Source organism: Uranotaenia lowii, unplaced genomic scaffold, assembly GCF_029784155.1.
Source record: "Uranotaenia lowii strain MFRU-FL unplaced genomic scaffold, ASM2978415v1 HiC_scaffold_133, whole genome shotgun sequence".
Taxonomy (NCBI): Eukaryota; Metazoa; Arthropoda; class Insecta; order Diptera; family Culicidae; genus Uranotaenia; species Uranotaenia lowii.
Window position 1 is genome coordinate 1729 of NW_026597333.1, and position 23001 is coordinate 24729.

At 35.9% G+C, this 23001-nt stretch overlaps 1 protein-coding gene across 2 annotated transcripts in view; it reads left to right on the forward strand.

Moving 5' to 3' along the window:
- The first annotated feature begins 7927 nt into the window (after window positions 1–7927).
- Window positions 7928–23001, forward strand: part of LOC129759261 (protein Gawky-like) — a 35451-nt gene continuing 20377 nt past the window's right edge. For both annotated transcript variants that reach the window (XM_055756671.1, XM_055756672.1), the window contains exons 1-2: window positions 7928–10286; window positions 18658–20309. In XM_055756671.1, the coding sequence (XP_055612646.1) occupies window positions 9533–10286; window positions 18658–20309 (2406 nt within the window). In that variant the 5' untranslated portion in view covers window positions 7928–9532. The remainder of the gene's footprint in view (window positions 10287–18657; window positions 20310–23001) is intronic.

Here is a 23001-nt window from a genome sequence, read left to right on the forward strand (position 1 = left end):
AAAAAAAATCCCCACATAAGACCTGAGATTTGAGACCTGACATATGAGATTCGAGATCTGAGACACGAGACATGAGACATGAGACATGAGACCTGAGACATGAGACCTGAGACATGAGACATGAGACCTAAGACATGAGACCTGAGACATGAGACCGGAGACATGAGACCTAAGACATGAGACATGAGACATGAGACCTGAGACATGAGACATGAGATCTGAGACATGAGACCTAAGACCTGAGACATGAGACCTGAGACATGAGACCTAAGACCTGAGACATAAGACCTGAGACATGAGACCTGAGACATGAGACATGAGACATGAGCCATGAGACATGAGACCTGAGACATGAGACATGAGACATGAGACCTGAGACATAAGACCTGAGATCTGAAACCTGAGACATGAGACTTGAGACATGAGACCTGAGACATGAGACATGAGACATGAGACCTGAGACATGAGACATAAGACCAAAGACATGAGACCTAAGACATGAGACCTGAAACACGAGACCTAAGACATGAGACATGAGACCTGAGACATGAGACCTGAAACCTGAGACATGAGACCTGAGACATGAGACATGAGACATGAGACATGAGACCTGAGACCTGAGACATGAGACATGAGACATGGGACCTGAGACCTGAGACATGAGACATGAGACCTGAGACATGAGACATGAGACGATCTGAATTCCACACTGTCAAATAAGCCTCACTATATTCTACTATTCTATTAATCTAATTGATTTTGTTTTTTATCTCAAAAATAAAGTATCATTGTACGCAAATTTTTAAATAATCATGGTTCTTACGCGTTTTTTTAGTAACGTGCTTTTTTGCGCGAATTTTTTAATTAAAATGGATTTTTTACGTGAATTTTCGAATTTCGAGTTTTTTTTTACGTGGATTTTCGAATTAACGCGGTTTTTTTTTACGCGGATTTTCGAATTAACGCGGTTTTTTTTTACGCGAATTTTCGAATTAACGCGGTTTTTTTTTACGCGTTTTTTTTTTACGCGGGACGAAATACCGCGTAAAAAAAAACCTGAGTGTATTCACTTATTATTTTCAATATACGTATTCGTCTGGCTTCGTCGACGTTTGGAATCTCTGGTATATCTTATATCTGGTATATAATATATCTTCGAATTCTAGCCGACGTCCATTGGTGAATTGGCTAATCAGCATTTGCATGGTTCGGAAAGCTCCATTCAGCCTTCTGCATTCACTGTATTTATGTTTCATCGTTTCAACCTGTGCTCCACAATGAAGACAGTCTTCTCCATCACTGCGTCGAAGAATATGGAGAAGTTTTCTGCATTCAGCTTTTTCATTGACAAACAGAAATAATTTCGTACGTTGAGAAGCATCAAGCTTGCGAGAGGCGATGTTTTTCCAGACTTTTGACCAGTTAGTATTAGGATCAAGAGATACTACTTTTGGTGGCGTTGTTCCGTTGAGAAGTTGCTGATGTATCATTGTTGCTGTTGTATTTTGTTGCGTGCTGAGTTGAATGTCTGCGATTACCTGTTTTATTATTTTAGCGTCAGGGAGTGATTTGGGAGGATCGACGTTATTTTGAAAATATGTGCTGTAATACGGTAGTGAATCGATTTCTTTTAGGTGTCTGTTCACTAATAATGCTTTGCATTTAAAAACAGGTAGATGCAAGTTTAGTCCACCCAGTTCGATCTTTCGAGCCAGCTGTTGAATTGGAGTCCTTGCTGTTATTCCTCTGAAAAGGAAACTGCCCATGGTAGACGTGATTTTTGCTACGTGGTAGGAATTTGCTGGAAGAACGGATGATAGGTACCAAACTTTACTAAGTATGAAAGTATTGAGTAAAGTGATTTTTTGAGGTAATTGGAGAATCCGCGACGAGTGGAGCCATAGCACTACAGTTTTTCAAAAAAATTCCAGCTTGTTGATTGAAAAAAACGTTTTAAAGTTTTTAGTACCCCTAATAATGAAACAATTACCTACTGGGGTACAATGAAGTATTAAGTGGAATTAGAAAACGAGAGGAACAGGGCGGTCAACAAAGAATATAAATAGGGTGGTTTTTTACTGCTTGATTTAAAAAATCGACATATAATTGCGAAGTTTATAAAAATTGGAAGTATTTGAGGGTTAAAACATTAGGTTAGTCCCTCTTTAAATAAAAGTTCAAAAAATAAATTAATTGAAATTGGAATAATTGCAACCAAGTAGATTTTTTGAAGATAAGTTAAACTGGAAAAACGGTCCAACTGTAAAATTTTAGCGTTCGAAAAAAAACGAAACAACTGGATATAAAGTGTGGTAGAAATAAAGTTTTGAGCAGTTTAAGGTTGGTGTTGGCATCTAAGTGTCTAGTGCTGATATTTAATATTTTCAGAGTTGAATAAATTTTCGAAGTCTGCTGCTTAATTTACCAATTCCAAATGAGATTTTTATCAAATATGCCTCCAAGATTGTTGACCCTATCAGAAAATTGAATAAGGTCTCCATTTATGGCTAAACTCTGTGGCTCTAAATCAGACTTGCTTCAAGAAAAAAAATGGTTTTGGATGAGTTGATCGCTAAAACGTTATTGGCAGACAACTTTGCAAGTTCAGCTAAGACTTTATTGATTTTATTAGCTACTAAAACACGATCGTATTCACCAGTATTGCAAAGATAAAGTTGAACGTCGTCAGCAAACAAGTGAACTTGACAGCTTTCGAGTACCGATGGAAGGTCATTAATAAAAAGGGAAATAAAATGGGGCCAAGTACAGATCCATGCGGTACAGTAGGAGTAATAGTGGTACAATTTGAAAAGTTATTAGAATGAAGTATGGCTTGTTCGCGTTCACTTAGGTAGGATTCAACTAAATTTGTAGCAGATAAGCTGCAGTTGAAGAGAAAAGGTAGTTTCTGGTAAAGTTTTGAGTGTGACACTCGATCAAAAGTTTTTGAAAAGTCGATCAACACATGATTACGCTTTGATGAGAGCTTTTTCCGTACTATGATTTCCACGAAATCCAGTTTGAAATAGAAAATTGATTTTTTCTATAAAATCATGGATTACCCTTTGTGAATATGGCTGGCAGCAAATCTTCGGCTTGAACTTTAAACTAAGATATTTTTTAAAATTCAGAACGCAATACAAAAACCAAAGATATAAAACAAAAATTAGTAAGAAAGTATGTCACATTTTTAATTATCATATTTTTGTAAAGTATCGCAGCGCTTATGTAATTACACCACTAGAATCGTTATGAAATTGGCTTTCTTGTAAAAATTTAGTGCGCAATTCTGCGTTAAGATACTCAAAATCCAGCGCAAAGTTGAACTTAAATCTTCAAAAATCTGAGAAATTGCAAATTGACAAAAAGTTCCTAAAACAGCTACCTTTGAAAATTTGTCAAAAATTCTGTGATTTGTATTTTGACACTTTAAAAAGGCAAAAATGTGCCAAATTACGTCAACTTTTTAATCCTCTTTTCAAAGTTTATCTGGTTTGACCTAAACAATTTTGACGGACGGTTCGTTGATTGAAAGTACCAGGATGGCCAGCGAACCGGGAAAAGCGAGAAAAACCGGGAATTTAAAATGAGACCGGGAAAACTGGAAAAACCGGAAATTTCAAATCCAAACCGGGAAATTATTTATGGATAATTTAATCCTATTAAATCCTAAAATACATTCATTTCACCATGACGGAAGTCTCTCTCAGAAACTTTACAAGCTATAGTTGTTTTTTTCCAGCACTGTTAACCATTTGGGAGGGGCAGGACAATGTCGGGATTTTATATTAATGAGTAAAATGTCGGGAATATTTGAAAAATTGAGATTTTTGAACTCAGCGCATACTTTTGTCGAGTAAAAACATGGTAGAAAAATGTCTCGACTACAAACTATTTCTTAGCTCACGCATATTATGCACTGCAGTGAATATAAAAAAGTTCTTAAATTTAAAAATTTAAAAAAAATTCTAAATGCCGCGACTTTGTAGTTCTGATGTGAATTCATATGTTGCAATCAGACAGTTTTCTATAGAATCCACATCTCGAAAACTAAGATTTAAGCTTTTCATCTATCTAATAACTAGAGTTTTTATACACAAGCTAGAATTGTTGAATTTCGAGTCTGCATCAGGAGCTCATTTAAAAAAAAACACGTTATGCTGAAACGAATCTTGGAAAAAATAGCAGAAATCTAACAATCACATTTAAACTGGGGGAGTTGTTGTGAAGAGTCCGACTAAAATATCGGATTAATTTGATGAAAAAAATGAATGATAATAAAACGTTACAAGAGAGATATGAATTCAATTATTCATCCATGAAGTCTTAACTCGGTCGACAAATTTTCTGAAAAGCTATTTTTACCAAAGATCTAATGATCAAAGGTAGTTTTTTAATAGATTAAACGTGATAATTTTTTTACGTGACTTTACTTTTTTCAGCTGTTTTCAATTGGAATTACAGCACCTCAAAGATAAAAAATAATCATAACCATACTTAAAATTTTCATTTGATTGATAAAATTAAAAAAAAATCAAATATTTTGTTTGTGTTTTATGTACTAAAACACTAAAAATTGTCAAAAACTATCAAATCTAAAGTTAAAAATAAAAATTAATATTCTGACAAACGACATAACCTCGGAGTTCTTATTTTAATTGATTTCGAAAATATTGTCTTTAAATGTTTAGCTCAATTTCAACTTTTGAAAATCGGGAATTGTCCCATGCGAGAAAAATGTATTCGGTTAATTGATAAACGCACAGAAGGCAGAAGATGTAACAAGAGACCAAGTTTTTGTGTGCATTTTTGAGATAGGACAGACAATCTAGAACTCAGCGCATTCTAATAAAAATGTAAGGTATCCAAACAAAAGCAGTAGGGGAGATGAGGGCATAACGAGCACCCGAGGCATAATGAGAAGTCCATTTTTCTACATAAGTACGTATTTTCTTAAACAAATTTTTATGAGGACTTGTTTCGTACTACCTATAGTATTAATTTTTCACCAAAAAAGAAATATCCTTTTCATATTTACAGAAATATTAAATAATAACCAGCTAGGTTCTCAAGTGACGAAAATATTATAATTTTTGAGCACCACCAAATAAGCTTTTATGACCTTTAAATCATCTTGATCTGAAATGTATGCACTGCAACATGATCTACACATTGTTTCTAAATTTTCAGCATCATAAAATTTTTGATTTTTCACTTTAATCAATTGTAAAACGCGTTTTTACTTTAATTTGTTCACTAGAGGCGAACAGAGCACTTTCAATGAAGGCATATTGAGCATTTTCTGCCGGAGAATCTAGCAGCGAATTCAACTCGATGAAGTCAACTGAGTAATAGAGCTACAGCTTAACTTGTATCGTCTGACGATTTGGCCTATTGGTTAGATGTCGGAGAGGTAATCAGTAGACTCGAGTTCGATTCCTGTCCGAGGGGATTTTTATTTGCACATACCATTCATGATTGATTTTTTTTATTGTTACATTATACGGCTAATAGCATCAAAGCATCATCCGTCAAACAAAACACCAGAAACATAATCTATGAACATGTGTTAATTCTTTGAATTCTACAAACAGACCTAGATTATTTTGTTTTTGCTTTGTTTGATGAATCTACGCCTCACCGTTTAGTGCAATCATGATCATAAATGATAAATGAAAAAAAAAATTACCTCCACCAGGAATCGAACTCGAGCCTACTGATTATCTCTCCGACATCTAACCAATAGGCCAAATCGTCAGACGATACAAGTTGAGCTGTAGCTCTATTACTCAATTGACTTCATCGAGTCGAATTCGCTGCTAGATTCCCCGGCAGAAAATGCTCATTATGCCTTCATTAATGGTGCTCATACTGCCTCGGGGGGTTTCTCATTATGCCTCTACAGTGACTGGTTTTCAGCTTTCGGCAAAATTTTTTAAAATGCATTTTTAAACGTTTTTATCTACTTTTTCAAGTTTCATCCAATTAGACAATAGACTATTTGAGTGTCGGAACACGAAACAATGATGTAATTCACATATTACAGCTATTCTCTATGGTTAAATAAGCATTTTCCTTAAGGTGCCCATTATGCCCTCATCTCCCCTATTCAGTTTTCAATGTGAGAACCGAAATAAAATATCTGATTGCTTATCATGAATGAGGTCCATCTGAATCTGTTTTAAGAACTTTAGAAAAAAAAATCAGATTATCAATCAGTAGATTTCAATAGAGACATTTAGTATTTCAACTTTAAATTTTAAAAGTACTATATGACATCATATCAAAACTGTGATTTATCCATGCCAATATTGAAAATATAGCAGTTTCTCTTACAAAAAATGAAGATGGTATGAAAGATTGAAAAAGGTAACAATTTTCGGTTAAGGTTCGGACAACTAGGTTCATTTTCTTACCGTATTACGATCACTGTAATTTGAATAACCTTTGAGTTTCAAGATTAAACTAAAAAGAATTAAGTCCTTTCACACTTTTACATTCAACTTGCATAAACATATCTTTAGTTTTGGTAAAAAAAACCTGATGGACCTATTTGTTTGCGCATTTTGAAACGGTAAAACCATAAAATCTCAATCGGGAAAACCGGGAAGACTCGGGAATTTGAAAATGAAAACTCGCTGGCCACCCTGGTTATTACACAACTTTTTAATATTTTTTGTGGTCATGATCTTAAATTTTTTTATAAATATAAAGAGTGTGTCACATCAAATTGCATAACTGAAAAAAACGCTGTAGAAATTCGCCCAGTAGACCGATCCTTTTGAAAATTTTATACAGTAAAATAAAAACTATTAAACAACTTTTGTCATTTTCTTTCTATTCATACTTCGAGTCCAAGCCCGTATGCTCGCACCTTCCTCTTTACCCCGGCCATAAGGTTCTGTACAACGTCAAGTTGTAGTTTTTTTTTTTTTAACAGAAATCCATTTTCTCTTGAAGTCCGCCTCCGATTTGACAACTTTTGGGTTATTCTGGAGGACCTGCTTCGTAATCGCCCAATATTTCTCTATTGGCACGAAGGTGAACCCGTCGTTTGAATAGTGGCACGAAGCGAGATCCGCCCAAAAGATGGTCGAGCCCTCGTGCTGCTTCAATAGTGGTAGTAAGCGCTTCTGTAGGCACTCCTTAAGGTAAACCTCCCCGTTAACCGTGCCGGTCGTCACGAAGGGGGCGCTCCGCTTTCCGCAAGAGCAGATCGCTTGCCACACCATGTACTTTTTGGCAAACTTGGATAGTTTCTGCTTGCGAATCTCCTCCGGAACGCTGAATTTGTTCTCTACAGGCCCGGGAGCTGACGAAAGTCCGCTTTGACGTAGGTTTCGTCGTCCATTACCAGACAATGCGTTAGAGTTTCTGTTCAAAAAACAAAACTACAACCTGACGTTGTACAGAATCTTATGGACGGTGTAAAAAGAAACGTGCGAGAATACGGGCTTGGGCTCGAAGTATGAATAAAAAAAAATGACAAAAGTTGTTTAACAGTTTTTATTTTACTGTATAAAATTTTCAAAAGGATCGGTCTACTGGGCGAATTTCTACAGCGTTTTTTCCGTGATGCAATTTGATATGACACACCCTTTATATCCTTATGTGCAACGTATAACTTCTAACTCCAGTTTTCTAGGACACTAAGTGATTTTTTTAGTATCCGTAGCTTATCTATTGTCTTTTTCCGAAGCGTGTTTTTCGGATTTTTTCTTAGACTTTGAATAACGGAAAACTGAAGTGTTGTAGTCGAATAATGTAAACCCATAAACAACTTAAGCGATTGATTGTAATGCCAATGCCTTCAACATACTTGAAAAAAAATTCAACTCATATCTTAGGACATTTGTTTTACAAAAAAAAAACAGCTCAATATTCATATCAATTTACATAAACTTTTTTTCTCTCTTCTCCAGGAACCTACGTACTTTGGAAAACCAAGCTTCCAGTGTCCATTTGCATCTTTTCGAGACACTCGAATCGCAGAGAAGGAAGAAATCACGTTACACCACCATCACACGAAGCGAGTCACTGTCAGTGTTATCTGATTTATCTGTGATATTATTAAGTGAATAATTTGTGGCGCTTTGTGTGAGCTACCGATAAGGGGGATCCTACTCCGTCCTCGAAGAATACTTCCATTTGGAAATTGGAAAATAAATAAACCCAGTATTGTTTAAATGGAGTACCTTTCAACGCTGGAGTTAAGGGAGTTCTGAGAAGCGAGCTGAACCGTATCATTCCCGAGCGAAATTAAAACTAATAAATACAGTGAATGAAGATTAAATGACAATTCGATACGCTTGGGTTGTTTGTAACAGACAACTTTGAAACCAGAGCAGAATCAAATTGTAGTGTAAAGTGCTCCACTCCTTGGGGTGAGTTTGGATATTTGTAAGGTGATACGAGTAGAAAACATACCAAGTAAAAATTGTGCCAGCATAAAGTCATCTTCCACGTTTGTGTGACTGAAAGTTGAAAAACAAAACTAGTGTTGAACACTTTGAATTACGAGCAAATTACATCACAATCATAAACTTCAAATTTGTAGAACAATGCAATAAAATCAACTAGAATATTACCGAGGTCGACAAGTGTTTCAAATACAATTGATGTGTGTATTATTTTTCGAGGCAAACAAACCAATAATTATCCCACGTGACATTTACACCAGAATAGACTTTGCAAAGTACTCCACTGTTTGCTTCTGGGAAAGACAACTGATTCGTTAACTAACGCCACAAAAGTCATTTTCTGTGAAATCTCAACTGTGAATATAATGCTATTTAAGAATAATATCGCAGAATCATTACTAATATGTGTAAGTTAGGGTATAACTCCAGAAGCTTCGTTCAGTAATCACCAATTGTGAACAAACGACTTAATCGATTTAAAATAGTTAAATAAATAAGTAGTGCAGTGCGGTGAAGAGCCTACCGAAAGGCAACAATAATTTTAACTGTGACTAAAGAAAATATGACTCTGGAAAAATAAATCTTTGTGTTCCAAAATAAAAAAGAAAAAAAACATTTAAAACTAGAAGCTTTAGACAAGTGTTTAGCACGAAAGATGCAAAACTGAAACTAGAGTTATCGTTACGAAAGCATTACACAAGGATACCTAAAGCCGATGTCCGCTAGAAAGACTGTTTCCTGCCAAAAAGGACTGGCACCGTGGTGAGAATTTACAAACTAATTAGCAACCATAAGAAGCTGAACTGTTCCTAACGAGAGTAAGAACTTAAAGTGTAACTACATTCCAAAAAACACAACCAATAAGAACAAAAAAAAATCTAAACGGGTGCAGCTCCTACCGAGAACGAATACAGCCAATGAAAACGAATAAAAATACAATGCATAAACGCATTTACTCAACACGATATGAACAAGTCTGAAACGCTTTAAGAACATGTTAAGTAAATATCAGAAACGGTGTTTGATGAAAAGAGGAAAGCCGAATCTTTTCTGTGGGTAATAGAAAGGTGACGATTATTGTGAAGGGATTTTAAAATCATTAAATCGCAATCATGAGTGCAATAAACGACGCAAGTGATGTTTGCCAAGTGCAACGGCAAAAGGTGATCATTATCAGTAATAACAAATATTGCTACGAAATAAACTACAAGAGCCATAATATGATGATATTGTATAATGAAAATACTGTGAATATGATATGTGATTTTATTTCCTACCTGATTAAATTTAACGTAAATCTTAATGCGAGTGTAAAGAGCAAAATTTTAACGATACGCGCAGCGATTGACCAAAACCTTAATGATAAGATCAAACCCAACAAGACCACTGATGAAACGTACACTAAGGACCCAGTTAGGCTTAACGCAAACGAAATCCGTACTACTTCTGGATACACATCATTCGACGAGCTTTTGAGATTGACTCAGCGCCAGCAAAAGCTGGAAGCAGCTGGCATCAATCTCTCTCGGGCGCTTCGTCTGTGCGGTGGGGGTGAAAGTTCACTGAATAACGGGACAAGTGCTTGGGGGTCACCACCCTCCAATAACAATCCCGGATCTTGGGGTGCCGTTGCAGCCCAACAGCAACAGGGATGGGGAAATCCCGCTCAGAATGCCAACCAGAGACCGGATCTAGCCAAAGCAATGCAGCCTCCGCCACAGGTTCCAGGTGGAGGTGGTCCATTAGTAGGACCCAGCAGCAATAATGCCAACAATACCTGGAACCAGGTGGTCAACACCAATAAGCCACCGTTACAACCTACACCTCAACAACCACCAAACCAACAACCTCCGCAGCAACAGTCAGGTGAGTTTCTAAGTTAAACCTTCTTCGGATAATTGAAAATTATATACCTATTCGTTTAAATTCAGTATCACTAGTTTTTTTTTTTTAGTTTTGGAGAATAACAATTCAATTGATTTCAACCCATGATTAAGGTTGCCAGATTGCCCGGTTTTTTCGCGGGTTTGTTCAGCTATTTAATAAAAAATTTGGGGAAAGGGCCTGAAGTTTGTATGGGATTTCGAGACATTTTGTTGGAGAGGAACATGAAATCCAGTTTTTCATCAATAACTTTGGCCCCTTCGATCAATTTCTCGTTAAACCAATTTTTCTTAAAACCTAAATTATGACAAATATTTTATCAAACTTTTCAAGGGTGATATTCATCACGGTTATTGCTGCGTCAACATGTTCGACGCAGTACCTCATTAATAGTGATGAATATTACCCTTAAAAATCAGCCAAATTTTGAAGCCTAATAACTCGAAATGCAGTCATTGGATGAAATATTTGTCATAATTTAGGCTCTAAGAATAACCGTATTCAAAAGAAATCGGCCAAATGGATCCAAAGCTATTTATAAAAAAAAACTGGTTTTTCATGTTCCTCCCGAACAAAATGTCTCAAAATCCTATACAAACTTCAGGCTCGTTAAGCGATCCCTTCCCGTGATCCGATCAATATTGCAATTTTGAAATTTCCGATCAAAATGCAATTTTGAAATTTACTGCTTTGGAACGTTTAGAAAGTTTTGCTGAGGAACTCAAACAAAAAAATAAAACCAAATTGAAAATAGAGATTTTCCGTGAACAACAACCAAAAAATGACAAAATTGGTCAAAATTTTGTTTGGTTTTATTTCTTCTTACGACTCAAAAGCAACGTTAATTTGAATTCAATCTGGCATTCGCTAAAAAATTGTGTAGAAATCAGAAAAAGTGAAATATGAAAATATTAACTATTGATTACCGAAGAAAAAAATTAATTAAGTTGAAAAAGCGATGCCATTGTGTCTCGCTCGGTATATGACTTTCTAAGAGCTCTGTTGAACATTCGTTAATCGCGTTTCTACCTAACACAATTGCGATCTTGACTTGAATGACTTGAAGAAGTTAAAATCCAACCAAATAAAAAAAAAGAAAAAAGAAAAAAATAAAACTCTAAAGAATTACCTTTTGGCAAATAAACGATTAAAAACGATTGGAGGAAATTAATTAATTAATCATAATGTTTAAAGTTTCAGACATTTAGGTAAGAAAATCGAAATTTTAACGTCAAAGGGGCCCCTGAGAAATAATCTCCCGAAAGGTTTCACTCTAATTTCCAGATTTTCTCCCGAACGTATCCGGACCGGGCCAATCCAAGCATTGGACATTAAAATTTTCAACCCAAAATCCGGGCAATATTTGAGCAAATTTGATAAAAACCACGAAATTATTCAATAAAAATGAAGCAAAATAACACTTGAAACTTTTTTTTTCCATCAATACACTAGCAGAATTTAAATCGAATTATGGGCTTCCAAAAACCGTTAATGATTATTTACTTTAAATCTACTTATATGTTCATTTTTGCCTGGATTTTTTTCATTTGCGTGTCAAATATCCGGGCAAGTCCGGGTAAAATCGGGCAATCTGGCAAACTTACCCTAGTGAAAGCATTGAAATATTTTTTCCAATTTTTTTAAACCTGACAAAATCTGGGTTTTTTAAAATCGAATTTTTATAACAGAAACTCCTGACAAATCTAAGCAGAATCCAGAGATTTTTGGAAAAGAAAAAAAAGAAAAAAAAGTGAGAAACACCTTGAATTCGCATTTTTTTTTATTGAGAAACTTCAACAGCGTTAAAATCGCTTTTCAAACTCCAAATCCTGAGTTCTTTATTCAAATTGTAATTCGCATTACACGTTTACACATTACGATTTTTTGGTGTTTTTAAGATATAAGGTTTGATTCTCAAATATGTAATTGAATTTCATTTGTTTTTTGTTTCTCAAATCTTGATTTGAAATTATGTGTTTCGGTAGGGTGGACTGTATTTTGAGCTTAGGTACAATTCCAAACTTTCGGATTCGTAGAATGAAGAACTTTACTTAAACAGTTCTCTATTACTCTTTACACATCTTAAATTGTATATAACACGCACGGGATCTTAAATTCAACTGACTCACCACGCTGTGCATACGTATTCTCTGGGACATCTGAGAAAAAATGGATTCATGAGTGCTTAATCCGGCCCTGATAAAGTCTGCTTCATTTAATATTGGAACACAAACAATTGCGTGTAGTTCAGTCATTTATTAACGAATTCATAATTTGTTTTTCATACAAATGTAGCATTTTCTTTACTCTTTCATAAAAAAAATTAAAAAAATTATTCATGGCTGTTTCGAAGAAATTCTCGTACTTTTCCCGTAATACGGCACATTAGGCGGCGCACACCCTTTTCGTTCACCGTTTTGGCGATTTGATTCCACCAGTTCTTCATTTGAGTCATGTTCCTAACAAGTTTTCCCTTTGCCTTAAGCCTCCGCTTCGTGATTGCCCAGTATTTCTCTATCGGCCGGAACTGGGGGCAGTTTGGGGGGTTGAGGTCCTTCGGTATTACGCTGACCCCGTTCGTTGCGTACCATTCCATAACCGTTTTGCTGTAATGGCAGCTTGCGAGGTCCGGCCAAAACATTACTGGACGGTCGTGGGCACGAATAAACGGCAGAATCCGTTTCTGTAGGCACTCTTTTTTGTAGACTTCTGATGTCATTGTCTTGTCAGTGAGAAAGACTATGGTTTTCTGTCCACAACTGCATATCCCCTGCCAAATCATGTACTTGCGGGCGAATTTATTCGCAAACACGAACTTAAATTTTGCAGGTACATCCCCCCGAGCCGTCGCCAAATAAAATTTTTGACCTGGGATTTGCCCAAAGTCCGCCTTCACGTAGGTCTCATCGTCCATCAGAATACATCCGTCGAACTTGGTCAGCAATTGGTCGTACAGCTTTCGAGCACGGATTCTGGCCACATTGTTCTGCTTCAGCGTCCGATTTGGCTGTTTGCTGGCTCGAAATGACCTTATTCCTTCCCGGAGACGAATTCGTCGCACCGTACTGTGAGCGGCCTGGAACTTATTGGCCAAATCGCGATCTGAAAGATTGGGATTCCTCTTGACGGCCTTGATGACTTTCCCAAGCAGTTTCCGGTCGACAGTTCCACTCCGACGCTTCGAATGCGGCTTCCGAGCCGTCGTCAATGTTTCCTTTTACTGCTTGATAACACGCCATACGGTATTTCTGGGCATTTTAAGCTGTTTAGCTAGCTTCGATGCCGACAACAATGGATTTTCAAGAAAACTGTGCACAATTTGATCTCTCCGTTCGGCTTCCATGGCGGTTGTTTACAAAATGCTATCGTTTGGTGTTATGACATAAATACATGGTGAAAGGTAATGAATTTCCCGACACGTGGGTGAAAAAAGTTTCCAAATCCGTCCACTAGGAGCGCCACAATGAGCAAAAGAATTTGTTCCAATATTAAATGAAGCAGACTTTAGTAATAAAAATGCCATTTTCGACGACTTACAGTAAGATTTTCGATTTTATATAAGCTGGGTCAAACGAACTTGAAAATAAAACGAAAAATTATTTTAGGGTGGAGAATTGTTTCGCAAAGTTATCCGAAGTTCATACGCACAAAAAAAACATTATAATGCCAAATATAGAATCCCAGTTCACTGCAACAATTCGCGTCAAACTTAGCCCACCTTTGAAATTGCATTATGCATATACCAATAACAATACAAATATTAGACCGGAACAAATTTGAAATCCTTCTTCTGTCACTTGGAGCTCTTGGAGTTTGCGTATCACGAGGAAAGGGGGGGGGGGGGGGCGGATAATAAAAAATAATTCAAATTTTCAATCAATTGTAACAAGTTGGACAAAAGGTTGCATGCAATATATTTTTGTATACAAGATTTTTTAAATTATTTTAATAAAATACCTTGAACTTTATTCATTCCCCTCTTCGGGTTTTTCAAAATAATCGAAAGAGAAGGGTGACAAAAGAAGAATTTGATATTTGTTTCGGCCATATAATGAGCAAAATAAGCGAGGGATTTCTCCCATCATAAAAGAAACATCTATATATATAAAAAGCAATTTCTGTATGTTTGTTTGTTTGTCCCTTAATGTGTTGATAACTTTTCATGTTATTTAATTTCCGTCAAACAGTTTAACCTTTCAAAGCTGTTCGGGTCAATATAACCCGAAACGCACATTCAGATCATCTTAATCTTCATTCAAGGCCGTAATAGAGGGGCAATGGGAGGCAATACCGAGGAAAATTAAAATTTAAACATTACTTTAAACATACTGCTTTAAGTTCTAGAATGTTCTAGAACTTAGAAATTAGCACAAGTAAGGAGGACCCGTTTAAATATTTACAGGGTTGCTAGCGAACCGGGAAAACCGGGAATACTGGGAAAAACTTTGGAATTTCATCGCGTCACCGGGAAAAAACCGGGAATTTCGGCAACTCATCGGGAAAATTGTCATGGTTGAAGTTTTTTCACAGAATTTCTAAAATATTTTAAAAAAATATCAATATTTAAGAGTAGTTTCTGACAGTCTCGATATAGGTTTATCCTGCTTATTTTCGTTCGTTAGTAAACAAATGAAGTTTGAATCTGTGTTTTAAACATTTTTTTTCGCTCTCCACAAGTGTGCTGCACTTACAAGCATAATTCAAATGTTATAAATTTAATAATTTAATTTAATAAATAAACATGTCTCGACAAAAATAAACACAAAACTAATCATGTACAATCGAACGTCGATAAGTTTTCGGTTTTCGGTCGGTTTTCTTTTATAGAGGATCAGCAACATACAAATCCATTAAATAGATCTAGAAATGCAACTGTTCAATGTCTATTTGATAAAAATCCACTGATTTATAAGAAACCAGTTGATGCATCAGTTCGAAGTTTTCTCGAGTTAGTTTCAACATGGAACTATGGATATTTGCTCTTTGGTAACCCAATACCTTTTGGTACCAAAACTTCATTGCAAAACTGGTATTTTTTTTTAATTCCCTTGGTCTAGTCAGGAAAACGACTCCAGCTTTTAGAGGTTTTACACTCTCACTTGAAGAGGTGTTGTGCTTTTAAAAGCTCGAGATTTGGAGTTTTCTCTTATATATAGAGATTTCTCGCTCATCCGGGTTCGACTGTACCAGTTTTAGGTTTCGACGTCAAATGATTCAGTGTTCGATGTACATATTTCATTAAATTAATTTATGCAAAAGAAAATGATTTGGCAGCGAGAGACGTTTTTAAGCAGAGTTACACCTCTTTTTCAGCAGAAAAAGGTATTGATTTTTCAATGTTGTTGTTATTGTGTTTGAATTGGCCTGAGGAACGAAGCATGATATCGCAAGTGTTTGGTTTTTAATTCTTCCTACGTTAAACTTTAGCTTAAAATTTCCTACGCTGGAATAATTATCTTATGTAAAAATTGTGCCTTAAAAAGCTCCTGTCGAAATCTTAGGTCTGTACCCTGATACAAAATAATATCTTACATTCAACTGATTAAAGTTCAGGCCTGTCTTGTACACGATTTTCTATATTTTCACGAATTTTTAGTTCAAATGACTAGAGCACAACTAGAGTTATTCATTGTTTTGTATTGGAAAGATACACCTTTTTTCTAAAACATGTTTTTGGATTTGTATAAAAAATATAACTGCATTCAGAAAACAACTAAATATTTTCCTGCAATCTGATGATTTAAGTTTTGTAAGACAAATCCCCAATCAAGTTGTTTCGATGTTTTGAAATTTTGGAGCAAAACAACGAACAGATGCCATTTTCGTTAGATTTGTTTTAAAAAATCATGAAAACCTGTCAATTTGATACGAAAAGACTACGTGTTTAGAAACGCCGAAGTCTTTGTCATAATTTCTCACCGGTTAACAAGTTTTGGTGTACATTTGTGAGAAATCTGAGGCCCTTTAAATTGAATTTTTTTTATTCATCATGATTTTATGTTAAAAAACGAGTATAATAAATGGAGAAATCATCATTTATAACCGGGAAAAAACCTTGGAATAACTGGGAAATACTTTGGAATTTCAAAACTGAAAATCGCTAGCAACCCTGTATTTAATATATCGAATAGTTTCACTCTAAGTTAAGCATTGAGAAAAGTTAATGCATTTAAATTTGAAAAAAAAAAGCTTCGCGGGCCGCACAAAAGGGTCTCGCAGGCCACATGCGGCACGCGGGCCGCGCTTTGCTCACCCCTGCAATATATCATCATTTTTTTAATAATTGTGATAAGTGAAAAATAACGTCAAAAACAGTTAAAATGGATCGGTATGTTAACATTAGGTACACATGCCAAATTAGGAACACCTACCCTATGATCTGTTTTGATGTAAATCGTATTAAATTTAAAAGAAAAAGTTTTTGTTTTGATCAAATTTCTTGTTAGTTTTCCCGCATTTTTTGGCTAAACAAATTAGCACAAATTTTTACAATACCTGGCAATATCTGGTCTCTCGATCTGGATTTTTTTTAAATAAAATCCAGACAAATCTAAAAAAATCATAGGAAAGAAACTAAAACCACTTAATATTTTCTTTTTTTTTATCAAAACACAACAAAAAGAGATTTCTCTTTCCAAACTCCCAAAAAAACAAATTTGGATAATAAAAGAAGCGCACAAAAATTGAGCCTAATTAAGACCTTAGTTTGCTTTATTATGTGAACAACATGTCCAAATAAATTCGGAGATTCTGGAATGAATACCCTACAATAAAGAATACATCCACTTTCTCATTTTTATTGAGTAAAGGAAATATTTCAGGAGTTCCCAGCTCGTTGCCCTTTTAACCCCCTTTTAAAACCTTTGAAAACCTTTGGAATTCTAGAAAACTCCTTAAAATGCAGTTATCTATTCAAATCATTCGTAAAATTATTATTATTCACTTTTACACAGTAAATTTATAGAAATAATCTATTTTTTGTTGAAAAACACAAGTGGTATTATTCTTATTTCGCACCCCTTTTTTTCATATTTTTGGTCCTCAACGCCAATTGCTACGTCGTTTTTTAAAAAGCAAAACACATAGTGGTACTAATCTTATTTCGCTCACTGTATATGATTATTTTTTTTCTAATCCAGAGATTTTTAGGTGGTTATTATAGAGTTATAAAATAAATTGTGAATTGAATTTTGCATATAATATCAGCATTTCAATTTTGGATTAGTTGACAAACTCATCCGCAATGTTTGTACGTAATGGACACAAAATGGCTTTTTGAAGGCAATACGACGAACACTTTACAGTTTCTTTGTATGTTTAAAATATTATGTGTTCTCTGGAACAGCATATGCCAAAAAATTGATTCATAGGAGCCTCAAAACCGTTGAAATTACAAGATAAAGATAATCGGAAATACATTTTTTTAATTGTGGAACAAAACAATAAATGGATCCAGATTCGTCCCAAAATGTTATGAATACGTAATTTATGAATTAGTATTTGTCATAATTTCATACCGGTTAACAAGTATCGGGAACAATTTTTAGAAATTTTAGGGCTTTTCTTTGATTTTTTTCATCAAGATTTTATATTCAACAACCAGTATAAAAAAGCCGATAATTTTGAACCGGGAAAAAATCGAAGAAATTTTTTTTAGTTTATAACAAAAATCGCTAGCAACCCTGTTTTATGAGAACTTTGAACTGCAATATCTTTTATGTTGTAACTTCAATTGTCTTCGAGTGATATATATGGCTTGATTTCCAGCTTAAACTTACATTTAAGGTACTTTGAAAATAAAAATTTAAGATCTAGTTTAAAACCGCCCAAATAATATTTTGCTCTGATAAATTATTTTTTCATCGTCTCTCGATCGTTCACAAATTATAACAATACTTTTAGTTTACACAAAAGTGAAGTTCAGATGATCGATAGCAAATGTATTCATTTTCAATACACAAAAAAATAAATATTTATTTTGTTTATACCGAGATATTTGGATTTACGTACTCTCCTAGAAAATGTCCTAATTTGAGCTTAACTCAAAAATTGTTTACTAAGTTTTTTTTTAATTTAATTTCGGATTTAGCCCAGTTTTACATCAGAAATATGGATCAGTAAATCAAGTTCACGATTTTCTAAAATTTTGTAAACTAGTGTAATTATCTGAGTTTCCAGTTTTTAAACAACCCGTAAAAGAAGATTGTATTTTCAGTATTTTTTTCCAGTGAATTTTTTTTATAGATAATATAATTTTATTACCACATTTAATTTATCACTTATAACTAGGTACTTATATTGTTTACAATTTTCACAAAATGACTTGAATTTACACTAACATTTATAACTCCAGGTGCAAACACAAACCAACCACCTCCTCAACAACAACAACAACAACAGCAGCAGCAGCAACAGCCCCCGCAACCACCAACATCCGCCGGTAATCCTCAGTCAGTCGCTTCATCCAGTTCGTCTGCCAAGCTCGAGCATTTGAATTCAATGCGCGAAGCTCTGTTCAGCCAGGATGGCTGGGGCTGTCAACACGTCAACCAAGATACTCAGTGGGATGTGCCAGCTTCTCCGGAACCGGCCAATAAGGATGCTCTGAAGATGAGCATTATAAACGGTACAGACATCTGGGAGACCAATCTTCGCAACGGAGGTCAACCGGTTAGTCAACAGCCAACACAAAAGACTCCATGGGGTCCTTCCAGCAACATCGGAGGAACTTGGGGCGTTGACGATGACAGCAACAACGAGACGGCTAACGTTTGGACAGGGCCTACGGGTGGTCCAGGAAATCCACCCGCATCGGGACAACCAGGATGGAACCAAAACAACAATCCCATGTGGCCACCGAACGTCGCCAATGCACCACCGAAAAAGGAACCAGAATGGGCCGGTAATGTTGGAATTACTGGTGGTGGAAATAACTGGGAGAATCGCAATACAGCTGCCCCACCACCGCCTCCGCATATTGGAGCACCGCAAATAGAACTGGGAAATGTTGATATGCGCAACATGCGTCCACCGGGAGCAATCGAACCGAATCGCGAATTCCGTGGCGATCTTCGTGGTATTTCTGGACGCTTGAATGGTTCCTCTGGAATGTGGGATCAACACCCAATGCCAAATACTCCACTCAACAAAATGCCTCCTCAGGCTCCAATGATTAACAATGCCGGCGGAAACAATCAATGGCCAGTAGGTGCTGGAGGTCCACAGAATATTGCTCCTCCAACAAAACCACCGAGTAGCTGGGATGAGTCATCTCCACCGACCAGTCGCCGTCCTATACAAAATATGGAAGATCACACATCACTATGGGGAGCTCCTGTCAATCGTCCCAATGGAGGTCCCGATCCCATGGTTCGTAACAGAAATCCCCTTGGTGCCAACGCCGGACCAATAGGAGGTCCCGGAGGAATTGGTGGACCGAGACTTGGTGGTCCAGGAAACTCCATGAAATCAGATAATATGTGGGGCCATGGTGGACCGGGATCTGTTCGCAACGGATCTTGGGAAGACGGAGGAGGTAACTGGGAGGAAAAGGGCCCAGGCGGCCCACTTGGAAATGCAGGATCAGGTGGACCAAACTGGAACGATATACCTGGAAATCCATCATCCTGGAACAATAAAAAGCCGGTCCCTGCAGGTGGCAATGTATGGCCCGAAAGCTCTGACCTCATTGGAGGAGAATGGGGCGCCGGAATGGGTGTTGGCAAGCCTCCAAACAAACACAATCCTCAAGATATCCGTGGGACCAAGCAATTCCGCATTCTTTTCGAGATGGGATTCAAGAAAGATGACATTGAGCAAGCACTGCGTAGTTCCAACATGGGTTTGGAAGAAGCCATGGAGATGTTGCAGCGCAACAACGGAAATAATATTTCGGACTGGAGACGTCACGATGATCATCCGGGAGGTTTCGAACCTCCGTTTATTGGTGGTCGTTTCCCAGGCGGTGGCGGCGGCGGCGGGGGACCTTCTTTGCCGTTCCCACAAGTAAGTGTATGTTTGAACAAAAAAATAAAGTGGTTAAAACCGATTATTAAAATGAGAAATTCTTTGCCACATCAAATATCGCATTACCAAAATTCCAATAGTCTTCTATGAACATCTTAGAAATTAGAGAGTGTATTCGAAAAAAAGCAACAGTGTGCAACATTTTTAATTTGATCGAAATTATGACAAATTGAGCCGTTTAGTGTCCTCATTCAGCACAAAAATAACATATTTGACTTTTTATCAGTTTTCGCATAAAGGCACGATTCCAGATCCAACAAAAACAGAGTATAAGGTTTATACTATAAACTTTGTGGACCTATTAAAGTGCTTCGCAAGGAAAACGGTCACATTTGGAGGCATTTTTTTTTTGTATTTTTAGTAATTCATCTTGTAAATCGTTATCAAACACTGACTGATTTGCAGTTTCCACAGATCGTCAACCTCCTCAAGTACACGACATCAAATTTTTCATTTTTTCCATTTTCTCCTTGTTTATCTCCGGAAAATGCAGTCTAAACTTTTCAATGGAAAGTTTCTGGCTGGAAACCTGCCAGGTACCGCTAAAGTGTTCGTTTTGCTGACTATTACGAATTTTTTTTTCATAAAATCTCCCCACTAGCGGTCCAACTATTCTGCGCTCGATTTGACTACCGTATTTTGTTTATTGTACCAAAAGGGAAGCTTTTCTATGTTGTTGGAATGAAGTCAGGCCTGTTTATTAGTCAGCTTGGCGAACCTGTAAGAAAAAATATCTTATTATCAGTGTTCGGCACCGAAGCGCTAATCCGCTAATCGCTATTAAGTCCGCTAACTTTTCATTAGCGGTTTAATATTGCCGCTAAATTTTGATTGTTCCAGCGAATTTAAAAGTTCCGCTATTTTTTGGTTCCGCTAATTGTAGACCGCTAACTCCCATATATTTGTATAAATTTCTCGAGTTATTAGTGATAGAATAAACTTTTTGTCATTAATCAAGTAAAGGCGACATTGGGCATCGTTCTGATTGCTTGATTTAATTCCTTGGAGCAATATGTACCCGAGTTAGAGGAAAGATGTATTAATTGTCATCTTTCTTTCTATATCACTTTTTTCGCAACATCTATAGAAGATGATAACCATATAAGGTGTTCATCATAAAACTATTTTTAACATCCCTTAATCAACATTCGTTTTAAAAGAGTTGAGATGTTAACTTTCCACAATATAGTTTTTAGAGATTTTACAGATCAGCGCATATTAAAATAAAATCAGAATCACCATAGAATGATTAGTTGATAATTACTCATTGTAGCCTTCGTTTTAAGTTCAAATAGAAATAATATAAGTGTTCACGTTTGAAAATGCTCTATGTATTGAAATAAAAAAGTTAGAATTTTCAATTTTTTTATAGTGGACTTTGACTAACTGTTGATGCTTTCATGTTATGAAGCATGTTTGAAGAAGCAAATGTTCTGAAGACACTTAAGAGATAAAATGAAAGACAGGGGCACTACGAAAAAAGTTCCACTTTTAGCCCTTTCGAACCACAATGCACTGGACAGTGATCCGAAAGGGCAAAATGTCGAACTTTTTTCCAAGCGCCTTTGTCGTTGATGTCAACTCTTCAGTGTCTTCAGATCATTTGCTTCTTTAAACATGCTTCATAACTTGAAAGCATCAAAAATAAGTCAAAGTTCACTAGGAAAAAAAATGAAAATTCTAACTTTTTTGTTTCAATAGATAGAGCTTACCATTATACTACAAAGTTGTAGAATACGTAAAAGTATGAGTGTTTGTTGAAAACATCAAAACTCAATCTGTTTTCAGAGCAGAGTTATAGAGGTTTTGTTTTGAAAGTTATTTACAAGTTGCTTTAAAGAAGTTCTTTAAAATTAACTATAGTTAGATGAGAATATAGATGAATGAGATGTTCTAAACATTTGTTGAGGAATTCAAATCTCACGTTAAGCATAAGATTTCAACATTGTACGACGTTTCCTAGCAAACTTATTGCAACTTTAGTTTTATTTTTTCTCAATTTCACATGCGTTTATTGCAAAAATGTGCAAGTGGAATTTCAAAACTCATCAGAGATCATATTTGAGCACAACCTGCTTATATTTGACGTGTTTTGCGTGTTTTCATACAAAAATTGATTTCCGTGCTATGCAGAACGAAGGCAGAAAGCAGTTGAAAATAATTATTGTATGGAAACACGCAAAACACATTAAATATTGTTGTTGTTGTTGTTGTTGTGTTAAAATATGAGCGCGTGGAGACAAATCGTGCCAACACCAATTTGTTGCACCAAGTTCAAGCTTCAATGTGATCTCTCTATTAGTTTTGAAAATCCACTTGCACGACTTTGCAATAAACGGTCGTGAATTTAAGAAAAAAAATTAAGTTGCAATAAGTTTGCTAGGAAACGTCGTAGAATGTTGAAATCTTGTGCAAAACATGTTATTTGAATGCTTCGACAAATGTTTGAACATCTCATTCATGTAAGTCCTCATCTAACTGTAGTTAAGTTGAAAAAACAACTTTAAAAAAATTTGTAAATAACTTTCAAAACAAAACCTCCATAACTCTGCTCTGAAAAGAGATTAAGTTTTGATGTTTTCAACAAAGTTTCATATTTTTATGTATTCTACAACATGGTAGTGTAAAGTAAAGCTCTTTCTATTGAATCAAAAAGTTAGAATTTTCAATT